Source organism: Podarcis erhardii, assembly GCF_964252035.2.
Source record: "Podarcis erhardii genome assembly, chromosome: 2".
Lineage (NCBI taxonomy): Eukaryota > Metazoa > Chordata > Lepidosauria > Squamata > Lacertidae > Podarcis > Podarcis erhardii.
Genome location: NC_138498.1, coordinates 73,295,487 through 73,317,466, shown reverse-complemented (window position 1 = coordinate 73,317,466; position 21,980 = coordinate 73,295,487). Strand labels below are relative to the sequence as shown.

The following is a 21,980-nucleotide window of genomic DNA, read 5'->3' as shown; positions in this document are numbered from 1 at the left end:
CCTAGACGGATCTTTCTCTCTCTTTTTCCCATGGGGTGAATGACATTCCTTTTGTTGCCGGCATTTTCTCTCGCCCAAAAGTCTGCTCAAACAAGTATTTACCAGCCACGCAGAGACAGTGGGGTGGGAATGGGGGATCTTGAGCAGGAAGCCCTGGCTGGGCAACAAAAAGAGAGAAAATATCTGAGTCAGAGGCAGTTTTCTTTTTTCCCTTTAGCCTTCATATACATAAACAGCAGCAGCTCCTTTCAAGTCTGTCCTTTAAACTTCAGGTCCCCGCTTATCGGGAGACAGACAAAGCACAGTCGCCACAGGGCTGCCTGCAGGATGGATAAAGCTCTCTCTGTGTGTGCAATGTGGGTCTGATCTTTTCCATTCTGCACATGCATTAATGCAACTGCATGGTGGTAGAGTTGAAAGCACAGGCACCTGGCAGAGAGGTCTCAAGAAGGGACTTATTTTGGTTCTTCTGCACATCACATATGAAGAAAATGTTTTCTTTTAGCAGGTGGATCTTTGCACCTGCCACTCAAAAGAGATGGATCTGAGTTTTTGAAACAGCTTAGCTTCATTCCGTTTAAGCTCCAGTGAAAGCTATGGAGAGGGCCTTCTTGGTGCCTGCTCCCAGATTGTGGAACTCCTTCTCACAGGAGGCTAGGCTGCCCCCCCCCCCCCCGCTTTCCCTTTACCAGCAGGCAAATAACTTTCTGTAGACAGACCTTTGGCCTCTAACTAGTTGTTGTGGCAGGATATTTTACTGGTGGGGTTGTTGTTATTATTTTCCTCTTGCTATGCTTTTAAATGTTTTGGTGTTTTGATTCAGTGCTGTTTTAGGGATGGTAACTTGTTTGTTTGTTTAACAATTATAACTAATCTGTGTGGGTTTTTAAAAACTGTATCTGCTTTTCGTTCATGCTGCGAGCCTCTATGAGTCCTGCACTGGGATGGAAATAAATAAATGAGTACCCCAAGTTCTTGGACCTGTAGAACATCTGTCCTAGCACTGCAGGCCTTGACTAGCCATAAATATCTGTGGTCTTGAGCATGAATCTCTCATAACCACTCTCCATAAGGAAATGTGGGCTAGGCCCTATTACAAGGATGGGAAACCCATGGCCTTCCCAGATGTTGCTAGACACCAACTCCCATCCCCCCCCCCAGCCAGCCAGCAAAGCCAGTGATTATGTGAGTTGTAGTCCAACAACAGCTGGAGGGCCACAGGTTCTCTGTCTGTGCCATATGAGGTAGGCTGTCACCTTCCACCTGTAGTTATATAATTTGTTGGAAGCCACCCAGAATGGCTGGGGCAGCCCAGTCAGATGGGAGGCATATAAATTATTAGTAGTAGTAGTAGTATCTTGTGCATGTGAACATGTAATTTGTCTGCATTTGTGTTTATATGTGCTTAGAAGACAAATGACCCCAGAAGATCTATAGGCAGCCACATGAATGGAGCACTTGGCATATGCCACACATTGCAAAGCACCAAACTAGATGAAAACCGCTTTTAAAAAAACATTCCTTCTTTTAAGAGCACACTGAAGAAATTGCCTTTTCTGAGAAACTGCTGCCTAGGAGCCATAAATAAATACCTCCCCGGTTTACCTTTCACTGTGGTCTGTTTCATTTTATGTGCCGTTCTAACAGAAAGACATCTAATGCAGTTATTTGTGGAGCGGCAGCTTCCTGCAGATTTTGTTAAAGAACCTTGACAAAGATGGCATCTTGCAGCCTCTGTCCTGAAGGCCTCCACTCTGGCACAGTGCAACACAGATATTGTAAGCCAAGGCTAGCTTTATCAACACCATCCTTGGAGGTGCCGCAAAACAGGTTCTAGGAGACAGCAGATCATTTTCTCTGCCACATCCTGTTGCTCAGCTTCTCTAGGGGAGGGGGTGTACATAGTTATTGGTTGAAGGAAAAAATAAGTACGGGGCTGAGGTGATTATTTGACTTTGAGACCAGGTAGAATATGGCTTGGTTCAGATTTATTGTGCAGCTGCAGGCTACTCTCATGGGATCTCTGGCAACCTCATCCTGTGTGGAAAATCAAGGAAGGGCTCTTAGGACCTCTTTTCTACTGAGCATGTGAATGGGATGTGTGAATCATATTGCTGCATGAATGATGTGTGAATGAACCAAGAGTGTGTGAACAGTGGGGAGGGGGGAGTTGTGTAAATGGAGTTGTCTTGAGCGGAGAGAGCATGTGAAATGATACATAAGTTCACAAATAACAGGCACCAGCGAAAACTGTAAATGGAAAACAATTATTCAACTGTTTATTTTCACTGTATATTCACTTGTCTTACAATCTCAGACATCAGCTGACCGAACGGGCAATTTTACTTTAAGCCATGCTGTGTCACCTCCTTGACAAATAGCGTTGAGTGCTTGCAGTGATTGGACTTCCTTTGTCAGAAAATTAATGACTCTGCCACTCTGGTTAATTGTTGATGAGTGTTCCACATTAATTATTAACTTTCCTCAAGTTATTAGGGATGGAGCAGAGAGAAGACTGACAGGCCTTGCATTCCATTATGATACTAAGGCCTTCACTGAATCTCGGTGGACCGGGATTAGCTGGGCCATAAGAGCAAAAGGGACAGTAACAAACCAGCAGCAGACAGCTGCCACCCTGCCCCTAACCTCATTCTCAGCTCCTGTTCCAAGTGGTGTTAGTTATCATTAATAATCAAGTTTCTCTCCCTGCCTGCTGTCCTAACCTTCTTACCTTATATTCCTGTATTGCATGGGGTTGGACTAGATGATCCTCACAGACCCTTCCAACTCTAAAATTCTACGATTCTGTCATATACCACCAACCCCCGAAGTTGGGCTCACTCTCATTCTCTGCAATCTCTGGCCAACCGTCAACACTCTCTACACATTCTGGTGTTAGCCTACTGTGTGACTTATTTACAGTCTTAAGTGTTTTAAGCAGAAATATTTCTAGTGCATTGTATATTTTCACACCAGTGACGCTGGGATAACAGCAAGGAGAAGTCACACAACATCAGATTTATAGATTTGATAGAGTGCAAAATGATCTGGATCTGTGTCTAATTGAAATGGGATTGGCTCAGTCACATGAAACTGAATTAAGGTCTGATCTAATGTGGACAACCTTAATTCCTTTGCACTGTTTAATGGAGGTTCTCTGTGGTAAATAAGACAGAAATAACTTCCTCTTCCCCTGAAGCATAATATACACACAGGGGAACATAATCCAGTTTTTCTGTTCCTGTTTAAACTACATTTATTTTTCATCTGGTTTTATCTTCCCCAGATACAACAGAAGAGCCAATTCTGCTAACTCCAGAATCAGCCTAATGTTACAAGGCAGGTCAGAGTTAAATTACAGCAGTACCAGAAACAAGAGTTGGTCTCTCCAAGCCAGACTTGGTGTGCTGGTATCCTTATGTCCATCTCTAATCTGGGCAGGAGGACATTTGGTGTCAGTGCTGTGTCTGTCTGTTATAATAATTTAGGAACATCCTTTTATACAAAATTATAAACATAGCTTTGAACTCCTGGTTTCAGGTGTTGCCATCGTTCTTTTTCTTGCTTAAATTCAACAGGCAGGACAAATTATTTCTCCAGATCAAACATTTCCTAGAGCATTCGCATGATGAAGGAGTTGCTTGCTGCCACCCCCACCCCCCTTCATCTTCGTTAAGCAGTATGAGCCAGGCCTCCACACAAACTGCCTGATCGTGCAGAAGCCCTGCTAATGGAATTTCTCTCCCTCAGAAAAATGAAGGAAAGAAATCAGCAAAAGGTTGTGTGGAGGTTTCCATGCAATCAGGCAGCTGCATGAAGGCCATACATTGTCTCAGGGGCGCTATTCTTCTACCATGAAAGCAGCCCAGGTTACATACGTCCTTTGGGGCTACGTCAAAAACCTCGGGCAGCCTTTGCTTCTATGATTCCAGATGAATTCCCACATGGTCTGTGGCACTGCAGTCTGGTCCCAGAAGGGGACAAACACAGGGAAGGCATGGTGGGGAGGTCTGTTTCATATACCACTGTGCATGAAGAGAGTGCAATGTGTTTCTTTGCCGCACATGAAGCATAAAGCCCCGCATCACACCGAAAGAAAATATAATCACTCCCAATTAGATAACATTAGTAATTGGGATTAGCAATCAAAGGCTGTCCATTTGCAAGCAATTCCCAGTAATGCTGAGTAATTGACAGTAATTAAGCACTAATTAATTCATGCTGGGACTGATCCTGTTTGAGCCAGCCAGTGCCACCAAATCTCCCTCTAGCTTCTTTGAAGGAGGGATCAGGCTCTGTGTAGACATCGGAGGAAACATCAGCCAGTTATGTCTCAAGCTTTACTTATAATTTAACAGCGTAATGAATTTTTAACACAGCTAAGTGGAGTTTTCCTTACCCTAACCCTCCTCTAATGCACTCATATTAGATAAGAAGTAAATGAGGTAATTTTAATCTGTTTTAAGTATTTTAACTTTTGTATGTTTTAAAGGAGGGTTGTAAATTTTTCTTGATTTTACTGTCTTTTTGTAAACCGCTTTGAGGTTTTCTACAGTCAAGCAGTATAGAAATGTTATGAACTTAATAAATGAACTATTGATGGTCAGTGCTCAGGCAGCTGTAGTTCCTAGGAAATAAATAACACATAGTAATAGAGAGCAGTAAGCACTGCAAGGGTGGGTACCACCTGTCCCTCAAAACTACTCTTCTCCCTTGCTCCTAGCATTTCTGAATATGCATGACACTGACACTCTTCCAAATATTAGGAGGAAGTCCATTTGTCCTCCTCCTCCCTCTTTGCAAGGATGAAGACATGTGGAAATGTGCCTCTGTATGTGTCACCAATGCTCAGCATGTGGTCACAAAGATGCACATCTTCATAAGGTGGCACCACTCTAAAGGAAGACTCTTCAGCTCAGGTGTGGCAACTCACCCACCTGCCCTGTTGGCAGTATGAGATTAGCCAGTCACTCCATTAGAAGCTGAGCAGATTGGGGAGGGGGAGGGGGAGGGGCTTCTAAGAATTGGCTATGAGATAGCCTTGTTCTCACCTAGTCCATATTATATGAATGGTCTGAATAAAGATTATTTGATTTAATTGACTTTACCTGTGGTCATAACTGTCAGGTGTTGAAAGTAACTAAGTTGGTAAGTTAGGCTACTGTCAGGCTTCATGAAATTGGCTTCCTCCCCCATGGCAGTAAACAAAGGATCAAACGAAAGTAACATCTTACCAGTTAGAATCATTAATAATCACAGTGAGAGAACAAAGAACACATCTCCTAGAATGGCGGTGCTCCCAATTAAGGGTCACTCCCCCCTCTGTCCCTATTAATCTATGTCACTCCTACATTTTGTAATCTGAGTTTGTAACCTCTGCGCTTTCTGTTCTGACACTTTCTGAGCTCTCCATGACTTTGGAGAAGGGGGGTGAATACTATCCAGAGACTGTGAACCTGTTAACTCTCTCTCTTCTAGTGTTTCTTCTGCTAGCTGTTCCCTTTTCAGTATTTCCCAGCTTCTGCTTTCTGAACTATGCCCTTCTGCAACCCACTGTTCCAAATCTATACTGTCCTCCTGCTCCTGGGAAGATCCAGGATCAGGATCAAGAGGAGGGGGTGGCTCCCGCTATTCCTTCTCAGTGCAGCCCTCTTCAGCATGGTCCCTGACAGCTAGCCTGGTGAATTTAGGGGTGATGTTCCAACCTACATCTCATTGCTGCCAAGTTGAAGAGAATGGGCTTGGCCACACTTCCCATGCCTAAAAAAGCACAGCTCCAAACAGTTTTTTGCTTCACGTGCACTTTATAGGTATGGGTCTGGGTGGTTTTCTCTTTGCCCCACTCCCTTCCCAGGGAAAACCCACTCTTTAGTGCTAAATTGGAGCAAACGTCAATCTGGATAAAACCTAAATTGCCAGTTGCTCCAACTGACAGCTAAAGAGAGAATATTTATGTATTGCTAGTATCAAGTGGTACCAACCAAACTATATTTTCCCCCATATGGCAAATAGTAGATTCAGGAATGATTTAGATCAGAAAACTGACACTTGGTCCCCCAGTGCAGCTTCCCTGATCAACTCAGGCTCCTGCCAGTTGCTTTAAACTAAGGAAGAAATTCTGGAGATCTTACAGATTGCCCAATCCCTTGTCTAGTCTGACACTCAGTGCAGTTTTGAGTATGTTCCACATATTTTAGGAGGAATTCAACTAGTGAGTCTTATCAATGGAAGCCCAGCAGAATGACTTCCACTTGCATGATGCTGCTTTCCTCCTCCTCCCCCCCATCCCCCCCAAACTGGCTAAGCCTCAAGTCAGTAGAACCCCTGAAACAGTACTGGGGGCAAGGAGAGTGGGGACCATTCCATCTAGAAAGCTGAAATGCTTGTCCTGATGGAATGATCGCCTTAGCTTGACGTCAAAATCCTCCCTTGGACTTTCTGTGCACACATTGCTTTGTACACGTTGTGTGCCATTTCTGGCTGGGTTTTTTCCTCCGTCTCCATGTGTTTCTGCACTCTGGTGGAGAGTGCTCTAATGGAAGGTAACTCAGCTTGGCAGGCAAGCAGTACTACTGTATGCTTCTCGGTCCATGAGCAACTTTTCCAGAGGGTGTCTTCTGTCACGTAAAAATGAGGAAGCTGTAAAAAGAGGGATGAGCTGAGTGTAAGAGCGAAGCAGAGAGTGTGAAAAAGAATACGCATTCTTGGACTGTCAGTTACTTTTGAGCATCAGAAGGAAAAATGTGTCCCCTAGAGCCACCGTTCCTGATTGTCACCCCACTCCACTGAATTTGCACACATTCACCCCTTATTACCCTGAGGAAGTGGTTAAGCTGGGGAGCATGTTACAGGATTCAGCTGAAAGAAAATCTACCAGACAGGCTACAACGTGTGTGGAAACTGGAGCAGCCTTTTAAATGGAGCTCAGTAGAATGATGGTCCCACGTTGTTCTTTGGAGCAGAAATCAGGCCACATTGTTAGCATGTGGAAAAGAGATATACTAATAACTTGGCTAACAGGTGGCCATGCTGCTGTATTCTCCTCATCCTGCTTCCTATTAATCTTCCTAATCGCATCCACCTTTATTGGTTCCCTAGGGCTTGCTCATCGTGTTCCATTATTATACTAGCTCTTCTTACTATCACCCAGTCATGGCTCTTATTTTGAGGTGGCCCTCAGCAAAGTGCCTTCAGGTGGGTGCCCAGTCTGGTGGCAGCAGTGAGAGACATCCATTTTGGAAAAACTTGAGTGGTGAGGTTATGCTGGAAAAACACAGTAAAATAGAATAGTGAGGGAGTGAGAATCAAAAACTATTATCTGAGTAAGCTGGTTCCCCTATACTTAATTTCCCAATAGTTAATTCCCCTATCGTTAAAAATAATAGTTAATTTTTATATTGTTCACAACATTTCACAACAGAACTGTTCACAATATATTGTCCTCACTACAGAAATACACACACACACACACCATAAAACCCCAGGTAAGTTCCTATATATAGATAAAGCCCAGAACATGTGTGTGCGTGTGTGCACAGGGCTCCCATTCACACAACAGCTTTTTCCACATAGTTTGCCATCATAGATAGCTTAGGCAGGGGGTTCTCAACCTTTTTATGGCCCAGTGGACATGGATAGAAATCTAAGAAACTAGATTGGGGACCACCCATTTCACAGTAGAAAAACTGTTGATGCTCAGAACCCCCCCCCCCCCCCAAAAAAAGGGGCAAACACCTACAAACACACAAACCAAAGAAACCCAACTAAAACACAGCAGGCAACACTTTGTCACCAACATTGAAAGACCATGTTGAGTGCCAAAGGGTTAATGCCATGGCACCCTCTGGGGACCCCAGGGTTAGACTGAGAAACTAATTATTGGTGCAAAGTGGGTCAGTGAGACTCTTGGTAGAACGAGGGGTTGAACTCAGGTCTGTCATGTTTTTATGTGTATTCATTTCCATATTTTCACATGACATAACAAAATGGAAAAAGGTCAAAACAAACAAGGAAAAACCATATAGCCAGATTTAATGTACACTGTTTTAAAAATGGATGTCATTTTAAAAGATTTTATTTGCTGTTTACAAAGGAAGGTGCTCTTTTCTCCTACCAATTGCTAAAAATATCCTAATCAGGTTTGGCCTTTGAAAGCATCAGGGGTTGGGGGAATAAAATCATAACATATACGCCTGTGTCAGCACAATCACCGCTACTAAAAAGGGATTGTGATTATGGAAGACTTTTGCATTTAGAACTCGTTAAGCTGACACAGTGTTGAGTGGCAGTCAGGTCACTATCAGTGTCTTTGGAGAGCTGTGCCAAAAATACCCTCTCACTTTCATAGGCCCAGGTGGAGGCCACTAAAGGAGGGGCAGGGAAAGCATTTTCTGTATTTTTCAGAGGGGGCAGGAAGAAACAATGAAATTTTCAGAAAGGTGAAGTGCTTCACTTGAAAAGTGACAACAGAGGTTTCCCCTCTCCTTCCTTCCTTCCTTCCTTCCTTCCTTCCTTCCTTCCTTCCTTCCTTCCTTTTTTTTTTTTTACTTTTGCTTTTCTTTTTTGCTGTAGCAGAGTTTGCAGCGCTGTTTCCCACAATATTTCTCTGAATGCTGTTACGTCATGATTGAATGCCATTTTGGTATATTATTTTGGGGGAGCAGATGTTTCCCCTTCAACACCACACCAGGAATGACACCACATTCAGAACCATGCTGCCTCTGACAGTAAATGCAGAACATAGTAGTCCCTGATAACCTCATTCTCCTCTTTGCTTATTCCTATTTTAAAGGCATCCATGTTGGTGGCTATCATGATGCATTGTGGAGTGAATTCCATAGTTTAATTATGCAATTCATGGGGGGGGGGGATTATGCAATTCATGCTAGAACATGCCTGCATACTTTGTTCCCTACCAAGCTGAACACAGCTGACCATCTATGTACGGCAATGCACCGAAGACTCTGTAAACCTTCTATTTTTGATGCTTGATTGTAGGTACAAAAGGGAATGGGGGCTGCCATGCACCCAGCAGGCCACATAATATATTGTTCATGGGCTGCATTTAGCTTGGCAGGTCACAAGTTGTACAAGCCTGATTAGAATCAGTGCAGCATACTACATTCTGATTTCAATTGTCAGGATGAAGTTCTGGAAGTACTAGGATGATGAACCCAGTATCCATTTCTGCATAATTTGCTCACATGCTGTATGCTGGTCTTAATAGGTGTGCCATGTTAAAGATTGGCCTTGTTGAAGCAAAATTCCCTTCATTTTTGCGAATTTCCTGAATGCCTTCTGCAGACTGCCAGGGCATTGAATGCAGGAGGTTACCATGGGAGTGGTTTATTGCATAAAAGGAGTGGGGAGAGGCATGGACAAGGGGGTAAAGGTGGACACAGGGCTGCAGAATGGAGCTGCAGATACAAGAAAGATATGGTTTCAGGTAAGGGGTTGGGAAGGTGAAAAGCAAGCTTAGTAGTTGTATCGGGTAGTTAGGGGAAGTTTGAGGGAGTTAATGTGGGGGGAATTGCAAGGGAGTTGGTAGGCAGAGCAAGCAGGCATGCAGTCCCTAGTGAACCTATATTTCCTTTCTCTCTACTAACATTAGATGTACTTCAGTAGTGCATTTCTTTTTGTCATCTCTGAAGAATCTGAATGTTTCATGATGGAAAACAAAGCTTGTAGTTTAATAATCTTACAGACGCTTTCTTGTACATTATGTATAACTTTGATTTCACAGTAATATTTTATAGATGTAGAGAACATGTCAATCTCTGACCACAAAAAACCCCAGCAAGTACATTTATTGAATTAACTTCACAGGTATTATAGAAAATGTGTGTTTCAGAGTTATAGCTGATAGATTGTTATTAAAAGAAATACATGGATTTATCTGCCAAATGTTAACATAGCAATTAAATGATCAAATCATTTTTACATTATGTGGGGGGGGGGGGGTTTCAAATGCCACAGGCTTTACCTGTGACTGAACTATACTCATGGCTACATAATAAGAAAAATATTCATTTATTAAGTACAGTATTTAAATGTTTACAAAATTGCTTAATAGCTAACACAGTTGTTCGTGAGGCAGAAATTCTAGTGGTAAGTGTTGAATAATAAACGAAAGAACACTGGTAGCTAACTTACCTTTAACCATATGCCAAAACTGGCCCCCTGGATGTGTTGCCTCAGCCTGCCAAATGGCATGCCTGCCATTTTTGTGGTGCTCTGTGGGATCATCAAGGCTGTTGGATGCCTGGTTCTCACTTTATCTGTGTCTTTCCTTAATGCAGGTACATTCAAGGCGCCTCATCCCCAAAGGACATGGTGATCATCGTGGATGTGTGAGTGTCTTTCCTCAAAATCAGCCACTTTCAGTGGCATTTGTACCTCCTCAGTCCAAAGGCCACGATTTATCCTATAATTCTATGTCTTACTGTAAAGTCTGCTACACTTCAAAGACATGTGGGGGTCCGGGGGTTGTCACTATTCATGGGGCCCAGCTCAGAAACCAGGGAGGGGTTCTTCAAAATGGGAGGGCAGTGGATTTTAATTTTTTTAAAATGTTTTCCCCTGTAGTCATAAAGTGGCGGCATGAGCTGTTTCTTCCTTTTATTGACAGGAGTGGCAGCGTTAGTGGCCTGACACTGAAACTGATGAAGACGTCAGTCCATGACATGCTCAACACTCTCTCAGATGACGACTATGTCAATGTGGCTTCAGTGAGTGTCTAATTTGTGGTTGGCAGAACAAGAGGCAGGTGGTGGAGGTAGAATGAAAGATGTAGGAAATGAAAGTGGTGAAGGCTTATGTGGCTTCATGGCACCTAATATCCCCCATGGATATCAGTGGTGATACACACACACACACACTAGCATATATACCTCTAGGTTCCCAGTTGTTTCAGTTCCAGCCAGTGGTCTTTAGGATAAAGATGAAAAATTAGGAAGAAACAATGACTATTTTTGAAAGGAAAATGCATGTAAAGTAAGAGCCTTTGCAGATCTGCATCCTGTGATCCAAGACTGGTTTTCATGATGTAGAATCTATTATATTTAAGAACAAAATTCCAGTCTGTACCCTCACTTGAGGATAGCTTAGAGCTCTAAAAATCAGATTCAGCACCTAATACACTTACCTTGGGGACTTCGTTGTGTGCACACTCTATTAGTTATGTCTCGTAGTATATATTGTTGTTTAGGAAAGAGATAAATCGAGTGGCACTAATTATATTGTAGCCTTTCTTTCTTGCTAACCAGCACACCATAATTGTTATGCAGATAGATCTGCGGTATAGACAACTAACCTCAGTGCTCCTCTGTGCTATGAGACAGTGGATTGCTGAGCTACTAAATAACTGTAACGGAGATGAGAGCTGTGTGTACAAGTCTATAAGGTATCGTTACATGGTAATTTCTATGTACCATAGTTTAAGTGCCCTCTAATTGCAGTCTTATTTCCTCACTGCAAAAGAACCGAGTGTGGCAGTAAAGATGCATGGGTCCGTTGTCGTTGTGAAGGTGCTACATGATAATCAGTGAGTAAGTTGCTTTGCCATTTCTACAGGACACCATTATGCCCAATAATTGGCATGGGGGTGTCAGGACACATGTAACTGAGTGAGAGAGGCTGGTGTAGGTATCAACTCATTCTTTCCTTCTCTTCTTCTTACTTAGAAAGAGACAGAAGGGTCTACTTCTGCCACATCCTTGGCATGTTGTCCATGTGTCATCTTCCATCTTCTTTAGTGATCAGGACTAGGTTCAGAGTTGTCTAACACTTCTTGATATCCTTATGGCCAGAAGGCGATATGCATATCTGTCCTGATGGCTGGAGGGTATTGTCCAGTGACATTCTAATTTGATTGCCAAATCTATTGAAAGATTGACTATGGTTGCCAGGCCTGTAGACTTGCACTTTAGTATAGCCTTAGGGAACTATCAGGTAGACATTCTGTCCCAGATCTTTAGCCCAGTGATTCATAGAACTCAACTACATTGCCATGTAAGGAAGACAGCTTTTGAGTTATTTTGGACTGAGGAATGTTTGCTACCACATCCTGTCAAGATAGTTGGTCCAATTAAATGTATAATCAGAACCTTTTTGTTATATTTTCCTTGCTTCCCTGATCTGATAGAAACCAGGGCATAATATGAACCCAATCCAAGCATTCTTAAACATTTGATAGAACTAAATCAAAAGTTCTACATAGAAATAATCTAATGCACAGAGTAATTATTATTATCATCATCATCATCATCATCGTCATCATCATCCTATAAGTGGCTGAGAATCTACTGCTTTTCCTAGACAGAGTGTTTCATTAATTAATTTTCCTTTGTATTAATAATGAGCACCGTTTTGAATAATCTGGATATGCATGGTACTTGCTCAAGACTTTTTAAAGCCAGTTTCATCATAGGCAAGTGTGATCGTGCTGGGCAAGGGGCAGGTAAGAGTGGAATGACAGCCACTCAAGAGTGAAGAAAGTGTATCACCAGTAAGTGAACTGCATAATGAGCAAAGCTGTTCTCCAGGGTTTATATGGAGTTTTCAATCCATGTTCTTGCACTTACCAGCCTCCAGGAGTTAAACAACAGGTTCTCTAGGAAATGAGTTCTGAAAGCATCTCAAAACAAAATGCCACATCAGCCCTGTGAAAACAAGTGTGCTCTTTATTCTGCTGTATTTATTGCTTTGTATAATGGGAAAGAAGAGGGAAACGCCCATCAGAGGCGTTGGCCTCTGCCTCGTGCAGCTCCTGCAGCCCAATTTACCATTTCTGTCACCTTTCCTTTCCCTGCACTCCCGACTGCTCTCTGCCTTTGATCGATTGCAAATGACAAAACACACCTGCAAGAAATAAATTACATCCTTCCACTGCCATTTCCCCCATGCCAGCTTTGATGGACTATTCTGTTTGCATGAGGTGTTTATTGTGGGGGGCAGGTTGATGGTGAGGGGAAGGAAAGCTTTGGCAAAGAGGCGTACAGCCACAGAAGACCAGTTAGCTTTGGAGACCATGTTTCTCAGTGGGCCTGAGCTGTAGCAAGCTTAGACTAAACACAGGTAAGATTCTTGGGGGTTTTTAAGCATGCAAGATGATGCATGAAATAGGCATCATTAGCAGAGCTGGGCTCCTTTCAGAGTGGTATATTTTTAGGTACAAGTAATGATATTGCAATATAGTCCTTCAGTATATTAGTATATTTAAGCAATCCAGAGTAGTCAGTGAACATGTGGGTTGTTGTGGTTTTTTTGCTGTACAGCTAATAAAGCATATTCTGTTCAGTGTCTTAAGGAATAGCACCAAAATTCACACTTCCTTCCCTGGACTTAAATGGCTCAAGAAATCCACACAGGTTTCTATTCTCTCACCTTTGCCTCGCTAAGGCCCTTGATGGATACACTTGCCCATGATATATACCAGGTTCAATGATACAAGGAGAAACACTGTTGTGCATAGTGGATAGAGAATCGGGCTGGGCTGGCTGGGCTAAGCCATGAAGTAGAACACTGAAGGATCAGACCAAAGGCCTATCGAGTCCAGAAGCCTGTTACCACAGTGGCCAACCAAATGCCTATGGCAAGCCTGTGAGCAGGACATAAACACAAAACCACTCTCTCCCCCCTTGTGATTCCCAAGGAATCTTCTGGTGAATACAGCCCCTTATCTGGCAGCCTCATTCTACCCAACCATATTTCCATCCCTCACATAAGATTGAGGCCATATGGGTGAGGCGTTTACACATCCATAAGGCAGTCTGTTTCCATTATCCTTCCCAGGCCAGGAAAATGGAGGCAAAGTTCAGTCTTCCCTATCTGGTCTGCCGAAGTGGCATAGAGAGGTAATACTATAATCAGCTGTCAAATTGCATCACATCAACTGCTCAAATGCTTCCAGAATAAAACCTCAAACCTCAGGGGGACAGATAGAAGGGACACAAGGCCTGCTGCACGCATGAGTGAATAGTCTTGAGGCAGGCTGGGCAGAAGGGTCAGGGACATTAAGCACAGAGAGGCTTGAGCATTATTCATAATGTGTCTTGGAGAGGATAGAAACATAGGAAAATGCCTTGTGTCCAGGTTAAGGCCATTGGTCCACACAGCTCAGTATTGCCTACATTGACTGTCAGGGCTTCAGATGGGAGTCTTTCCCAGCTCTACCAGAAGATGCCAGGAACTGAACCTGTGACTTTATGCATTCAATGTACATGCTCTGCCTCTGAAGTTTGCCATTTCCCTTCTGAAGGTGTATACCTGATCTAGAAAAGAGGCATGCCCCATCTTTCCGCCAAAAGTCTTCTAGACAGCTTGCATGGAAAACTAAAACAATTCGAGAACAAAATACAAACCAAGGCAAGCCTAGAATCAACAATAGAAATGGCATCAGCATTAATAATGGGTAAACATACCACAAACTGCCAAAGAGTGTACAGAAGCTTATCTCTTATGTGGTTAAGCACCACAGCGCTGAAACTGGATATAAGCTTCTGTCCTATCTTAGCGCTGTGAAATTTCACAGCGCTAAGATAGGATTGGAGCTAAGTGATTGCATATCTTTGATCTTGGGCATTAGTGCTTACTCAGGAGATAACCAGATCCCCATGGCATCAGGTGAGTGACAGGTGGTTGTGGTTTGCTCAGAATGGCCTCAGGACAAATTCAGGGACCTGGTGGGCCTAATTGGCCACAGAAGTTCCCTACTACTGTTTTAAGAGTTTTAAAGCTGCCAGCTTTCCCAGCAGCTCCATTGATTGCATCACAAGCTGAACTCTGACTGTCATCATATTTCCTTCCAAGATGCACCCCCCCATCAAATGCACCATGGGGAAGGAAGCATTTTTGCAGCCAGAATGCCACTCTCTTTGTTTCCCCAAAGCCACAGATAGAGCCAGCAGCTTTAAACCATTAAATCATTCAAATAAAGAACATTTTGAGGATATCATGTTCAGCAGCATGGTTAGTGGCCTGTTCCCCTCTCTGGTATTTTGATTCCCAACCACCCTTTGAAATTGTAGGCCCTGATTCAGGATGGGTTAAAATACCTCTAAAACCAGTTTTGTGGGGGGGGGGGAGTCCATAGCCCTATTAATAAGAAGAAGAGTTTGGATTTGATATCCCGCTTTATCACTACCCGAGGGAGTCTCAAAGCGGCTAACATTCTCCTTTTCCTTCCTCCCCCACAACAAACACTCTGTGAGGTGAGTGGGGCTGAGAGACTTCAGAGAAGTGTGACTGGCCCAAGGTCACCCAGCAGCTGCATGTGGAGGAGCGGAGATGCGAATCCGGTTCACCAGATTACGAGTCTACCGCTCTTAACCACTACACCACACTGGCTCTCCTGCTACTTCTATCCTTATCCATAATGCTGTGCTAGTGAGACCCTGTGGGGCTGCTGGGAGCCCTTCTCATCAGGAGACAAGGGGCACTTGACACCAGTGAGGTAGCAAGTGGAATGGTTGATACCTGCATGTCTCCCTTTCAAATGCTAAAGAAATAGCTGCTGTGTTGTAAAAATGCCTGGAACTTGCTCTCTCTTCCTGGAAGGTGTGAAGCCATCCTAGAATTCGATATAACCCACTACATTCTGCCCAACTAATAGATAGATAGATAGATAGATAGATAGAGCGTGTGTGTGTTTTCAGGGACATCTGGAAGTCCTGCAAGGGGAAGAGCCTTGGGGGGGGATTATAATTACAGAAATACAACATGTATATGCTGCAAAGATCAGACAAATGCCCCCCAAATGGCTTGTGAAGATCTTGCAATCTGGTTATGAATCAGTATTATCATTAATGCATTTGGCCAGTTACATATCAAGATAGATGCCTGGGGGGAAATATTCTCTTCCTCACTCATAAGACCATTTTGTTAAACTGTTGGCAGCTGTTGTGTCGGGAAAGGTGGGCACATAACTCCTATCTTCCTCACTTCTGCATGCCCGAGAGAGTCCGATATGAGCCATTGCTGGATTGCTGCCATCATTGTTATTGATTGGTTTATCTTGCACCAGGGACTGGGCTTTAAACAGGCAGGTAAAATTGGCAATATTTAGATAAGGGAAAAAGGAGACAGAAGACAAGAGGAACAGACTGTGACATGGTGAGGGGCTTATCATCAATTTCAGGGCTCCTCCCTTTTAAATTGATTGCTAGGACTGTGTTGGGAACATATTCATTTGTTGGAAAAGTATCATAGAATAATAGAATTGTAGAGTTGGGAAGGATCCTGAGGAACCCTCAGGAAGGGGCCCTGACTAGAGTCCAACCCCCTGAAATGCAGGAATCTCCGCTAAAGCATCCATGACAGATGGCCATCCAACCTCTGCTTAAAAACTTCAAATGAAGGAGAGTCCACCACCACCTGAAAGTATCCATTCCACTGTCAGAATCTACTTTCTTGTAACTTGAATCCATTGGAGAAAACGAGCTTGCTCCATCTTCCACCTGACAGCCCTTTAGATATTTGGAGGTGGCTATCATAGTAGGCTCATACTGTACATTTCACTGCACAGGAGTCATGTGTTGAAAGTTCTCGGTGCTTAACTTTCAGGAAAAAGCTTTTAGTTGTGTAAGGCCTCTTTTGAGGCTAATTAATAAAGAAGTAAGGCTGATCGCATGGTCAGCGGTTCGAATCCCCGCGGCGGGGTGAGCTCCCGTCTTTCGGTCCCAGCTCCTGCCCACCTAGCAGTTCGAAAGCACCCCTAAGTGCAAGTAGATAAATAGGTACCGCTTTATAGCGGGAAGGTAAATGGCGTTTCTGTGTGCTGCGCTGGTGCCGGCTCACCAGAGCAGCTTCGTCACGCTGGCCACATGACCCGGAAGTGTTTGCGGACAGTGCTGGCTCCCAGCCTCTTAAGTGAGATGGGCGCACAACTCTAGAGTCGGACACGACTGGCCCGTACGGGCAGGGGTACCTTTACCTTTAATAAAGGAGTTGGATGGAATTCTGGAAGAAAGAGCAGGAGACCTTTGGGCATGTGCGGGTGGCAGAGTTGGAGGAATAGGTGCCAGAGGTAGTGACATATCCAGATGCACGGACAGAGAAATCTGGGTGGGATGGAGAGTCTGTGAAGAGCTTTTAAAACCACAGCCAAAGAGTTGAGAATGAATAGGTAGCCAGCGCAAGAATTGAAAGGGGGCTGTCACAAGAACTGAGAACCAAGAAAGATGGATGACTGTGGCAGCTAAGGTGCAACAACAGAAGGCCGGGGAAAAGAAGGTTGCAGTTAATAGGGTGGGAGGTGATTAGAGCATGAACAGGTGTTTTAGCTGAGGGGATGGAAAGGGAAGGTGTTCTGTGCATTGCAGTACAAGGGAAAGTGATGTAGCTTATCAACAAATTGAATTAACCAGAAATTATGTTGGACCTTCCTTGCCCACCTTGGCTTTTGAGTAGTAACAGTGTATAGGCTTCAACTGGCCCCATCTGTATTGGCATTCTACTGGCTTTTGCAAATTCACCTGTTTACACAGGCATTTCCTTGATCTCTTGACCTGAGTTTCCCATTTTGATTGCTGTAATGCTTCAATGGGATTGCTTTATTGCATATTTTAAGCACAGATATTTCCATGTTAGTGGTTTATTATTATGTATTTTAATCATGATGTGTTTTTAATTGTTCTGTATCCTAATAGTGTGGGTGGTTGATTTTTATGTTTTGTGAACCATTTTTAAGCTATCATGACATTAAGCCATGGGCAGGCAACCTAAGACCCAGGGGCCGGATCTGGCCCAATTGCCTTCTAAATCCAGCCCGTGGATGTTCCGGGAATAGCGTGTTTTTGCATGAGTAGAATGTGTCTTTTTATTTAAAATGTATCTCTGGGTTATTTGTGGGGTATAGGAATTCATTCATTCCCAATAATAATAATAATAATAATAATAATAATAATTTATACCCTGCCCATCTGGTTGGGTTTCCCCAGCCACTCTGGGCGGCTTCCAACAAAATATTAAAATACAATATCTGTCAAACATTTAAAGCTTCCCTAAACAGGGCTGCCTTCAGATGTCTTCTAAAAGTCTGGTAGTTGTTTAATAACTGCCCCCACAAGGTCTGAGGGGCTGTGGACCGACCCCCTGCTGAAAAAGTTTGCTGACCCCTGCATTAAGAGGTTAACTAATTAATCAATAGTACAGGCGGCAGCTACAGCAGCAAGCATTTTTGTCTCCTACAATTGTCTATGCCTAGTTCTGCTCTAGAACACAGATGGGCAACCCAGCCCATGGTCGCCTTTAGGTTTGCCCCCCCCCCAAGCCCCAGGGAGCCCTGACCACTTTTCCCCACTGGACAGCCGAGCAGCCGTATGCTGAGCAATAGGGGAAAGGCTGCTGTTCCTGCAGTGCTACACAGCAAAGGGACACTGGGATGGGCTGCCGTGGGGGAGATTTTAAGCTCATGCAATCAAGAGCTCTGACCCCACAATGCTAACAGCAGCATAGGGGACAGCGTGATTTTACTAAGGGAGTGCATAACCTCCCTGCTCTCCCTCCCCACCCTGCCCTCCTCATGCAGCTGGGAATGGAAGGAGGGGGTTAAGGTGTCAGAGAGAGAGCAGGCCAAGTGTGGATGGATGAGTGGGTGCATGCATATGTGACTGTGAGGATCAGCCTCCACATACAGCCCTTGGCCCTAAAAGCTTGCCCACTTGTGCGCTAGATAGTGATCCCATAGGCTGAGAATAAACTTTGTGTACTGCCTGCCTCAGATGAGTTTTTCAAGGGCAGAATGTCAAAGAATAGGTCAGGACAACCCTTGTCTTTGATGCCTCCTCCTATGCTCTGGAGCCAGTATTTGCTTTCTATAATGCTAGAGTTAATGCCTGCTTGGAAACCATCCCCTTTGCCCTGGAAAGGGTTGTGGTTAGTGGTAAGGCAATTTTCGTAAACACAAAGGTATGTCTTCTTTACTGCTGCTTCATGTTATAGGGCAGGCGTCTATATAGCATTGCTGCTAAGCCCTGATCAGCTGTAGCCTTGGCCCAAATTAAGTCTGAAAAAAGTTCTGCAACTTTATTTCTCTGTGAGCCTAAAGAAAGTCATATCGGGAAGAAAATGAAGAGCTCTTGTCATTCTCTGCATCACGTGCCTGCTGTCTGGCATGGAACATGCCTGTGCTAGGGCTCTGCTAATTAACGAGTCTAGCCTCGTTACTTTTGCTGGCTCACTGCCTCCTAAATGAATGTTCCATATTTCCAGCAAACTAAGCCATAAGCAAAAACGAATGCCTTCTCGCTTCACCCGCCTGGCCAAACTCTGAGTGGAAAGTCAGCCCTCTCCTAACAGGAGCTTAGCACAGGGCATGCTCTTAACTGGGCCTGTGACCTTGTGATAAGCCACCGAAATGTCCTGCAGAAAACACGCCTGAAGGTGTTCAGGTAATCACAGCTTTCTCTCTCAGCAAATTCATTCTGTTCTCAGCTGCGCATTGAGTGGTGATTGGGGGGGGTGTAAATCACATCATACCATTAATGCCAAAGAATTCCTCCACAATCTAAACCTATAGAATGGGGGGGACAATGTGGCCCTCATTATAAGAAGACCCTGTCCTTCAGCAAAGGGGCTGAAAGCATGTTTATGCCCATTGTTTGTTTATTTCCCTCACTTCTCCTCACACCTTTTTATCCAAACTCCTTGATTTTCTTTCTCGCCTTGTGCATTTGGGACAACGGACTGTGAATATTGCATTCACAGAGGGGGCGGGGGCATAGGAGGGCTGCCCAAAATATCTTCTGTATATCCTTTGTTCTTTTGGAACCTTAAGAAGGTTTGTGGTCGTGCCAAGGCAACTTGTTCAAATTTCTACTTCACCATAACGCTCACTGGATAACTTTGAGTCAGTCACCATCTCTCAGAGTAACAAACTTTACAGGGTTTTGAGAAGATAAAAGGATGGGGGGTCACCCATCTTTGCCACCCTAAATTCTTGGAAGAAGTACAGGATAAGTATTAGATAGTTGGAGGCTGTGTACATTTAAAGCACACCCACTCACATCCAAAAATCATGGAAACTGTAGTTTACCCCTCACATAGCTTTGATCCCCTGCACCTTTATCAAACTACAGTTCCAGGCTTCTTTGGGGGGAGCCATGTGCTTTGAATGTATGGTGTGTATTCAGGCAGAATCTTGGTTCCCTTTGAGTCTCTCGTTGTGGTCATATCTACATTACAAACATATCCATTTTATATACTCTCTCATTTGCCTTTCCCCAAAGGGGGAATCCTGTGAACTGCAGCTGACAAGGCAAAGAGAAATTTCTGTTTGATGTGCCCAGCTGTCCTTCCTTCCCACAAAAGAGCTACAACTGCTAAGGTTATCTGCTTTACTTCTGCTCAAATCTGGAGTTTGGATATGTCCAGTGGTGCAAAAATATGCAGCAGATCTTGGAGGAGCATAACCATTGCCAGTTCCCAAAACAGGATGGCAGAAAATCAGCACCAGTTGAGCTACAGTTTCAAAGCACCTCCTCTCACAGTTTGATGTGCTAAATGCAGCTTATCACCACTCCCAAATGTTTCTTGTGGGGGGTGGCCTTTGAAGGGAGAGCAGACCTCTGCTTGCCACTGCTCAGACCCAAACCCAAAGTTCTGAAAACATCCATGGTTCCGTTGTTAACTAAACAAGACACAGCTTTAAGGGGAGGGGTGGATGCGGTTCACAACTTTTGCATTGCCTTCTCGCCTCCTTTAATGCACTGCACCTCTCTTACCTCTTGTCTTCCAGTTCAACCAAAATGCACAGCCTGTATCTTGCTTCAAGCATTTAGTCCAGGCAAATATTCGCAACAAGAAGGTCTTTAAAGAAAAGGTGGATTTAATGGAGGCCCAAGGAACCACGGACTACAAGGCCGGCTTTGAATATGCCTTTGAACAGTTGCAAAATGTAAGCACAGGGTATAAACTCAGAGTGGGGCAGGGGAAGGACTACAAAGAGAGGAAATCTGGAATTCAAATAAGATGTGTGTGCCGGAGAATATGGAGCTGTGAAGGTGAGGATCAAACTAGGCGTGAAGGTGCATAAACAGGGCTAAGATCATTAACGTCATGGGATAGGGAGGGGCTTTAATTTCTCCAGAGCCCCTATCCAAATTGCTCCCCTGGCAGGTGCTTGGGGTGGGGGAAGACGTTTGGCCCTGAGGTGCATGAGTAGCAGAGAAGCTTCCTAGGAAGCTTTGTAGAGGTGTGTCTCAGACTTGCACATACTATTGCAACATTACCACATCACCCACCTTCCAAATTCTTCTTCACACATCATGAGAAATGGCCTTTATGGCTCATCCACTAATTCATGGCTCCTTTGTTCACACTGCGAGTGGGTGTCTGTCAGGCTAGGACCAGGGAGAGACCCAGATTCAAATCCCCACTCAGCTGCAAAGGTGACTGGGAATCCTTGTGCTAATTACTGACTGCCATCCTAACCTATACCTCTTAGGATAGTTGTGAGCATAAAATGGGAAAAGGAACCATGTATTTCTTAGAGGAAGAGCAGGGCAAAAAAAATATAATGGGATAAATAACATTCTGAGGCATTGGCATGAGCAAAGAAAAAGAAACAGTTGTTTACGAGTCTAATTTGGAGTAGCGGATGCTGTTGGAATTGGAGGAAATTCCTCTGTAACCAACAATCCATCTCTGGAGATTGTTCTTACGGCATTAGATTCCCAATGACACAGCAGCTGCAAAGTGGTGAGCAGGGCTGAAGCATCCATGTTATTCTCCCTGACATTGTAGTGGGGGGGGGGAGGTCTATGTGCCTTAAGAATAGAGCTATACTGGGACAGGGCATTGGTGTTGCCTGCTTCTCCCCAGATAAATGAAAAGCATCAGTGACTGACACTTAAGTTTTAATGGCAGCAGCAGCTGCCTCTTCCATTTCATTAGAAAGGTAGCATGGCCTATCTGAGAGGGCTCGGCTCAGGCAGGCTACGGTGACGTTGGGCAAAATAAAGACGGATAGCCCTATTAATCGC

General features: G+C 44.1%; 1 protein-coding gene across 4 annotated transcripts in view; it reads left to right on the top strand.

The window, feature by feature from the left end:
- CACNA2D2 (calcium voltage-gated channel auxiliary subunit alpha2delta 2) overlaps positions 1–21,980 on the top strand; it is a 541,532-nt gene that overhangs the window by 429,199 nt on the left and 90,353 nt on the right. For all 4 annotated transcript variants that reach the window (XM_081850471.1, XM_081850470.1, XM_081850469.1 and 1 more), the window contains 3 exons: positions 10,299–10,349; positions 10,628–10,727; positions 20,735–20,893. In XM_081850471.1, coding sequence (XP_081706597.1) covers positions 10,299–10,349; positions 10,628–10,727; positions 20,735–20,893 — 310 coding nt within the window. The remainder of the gene's footprint in view (positions 1–10,298; positions 10,350–10,627; positions 10,728–20,734; positions 20,894–21,980) is intronic.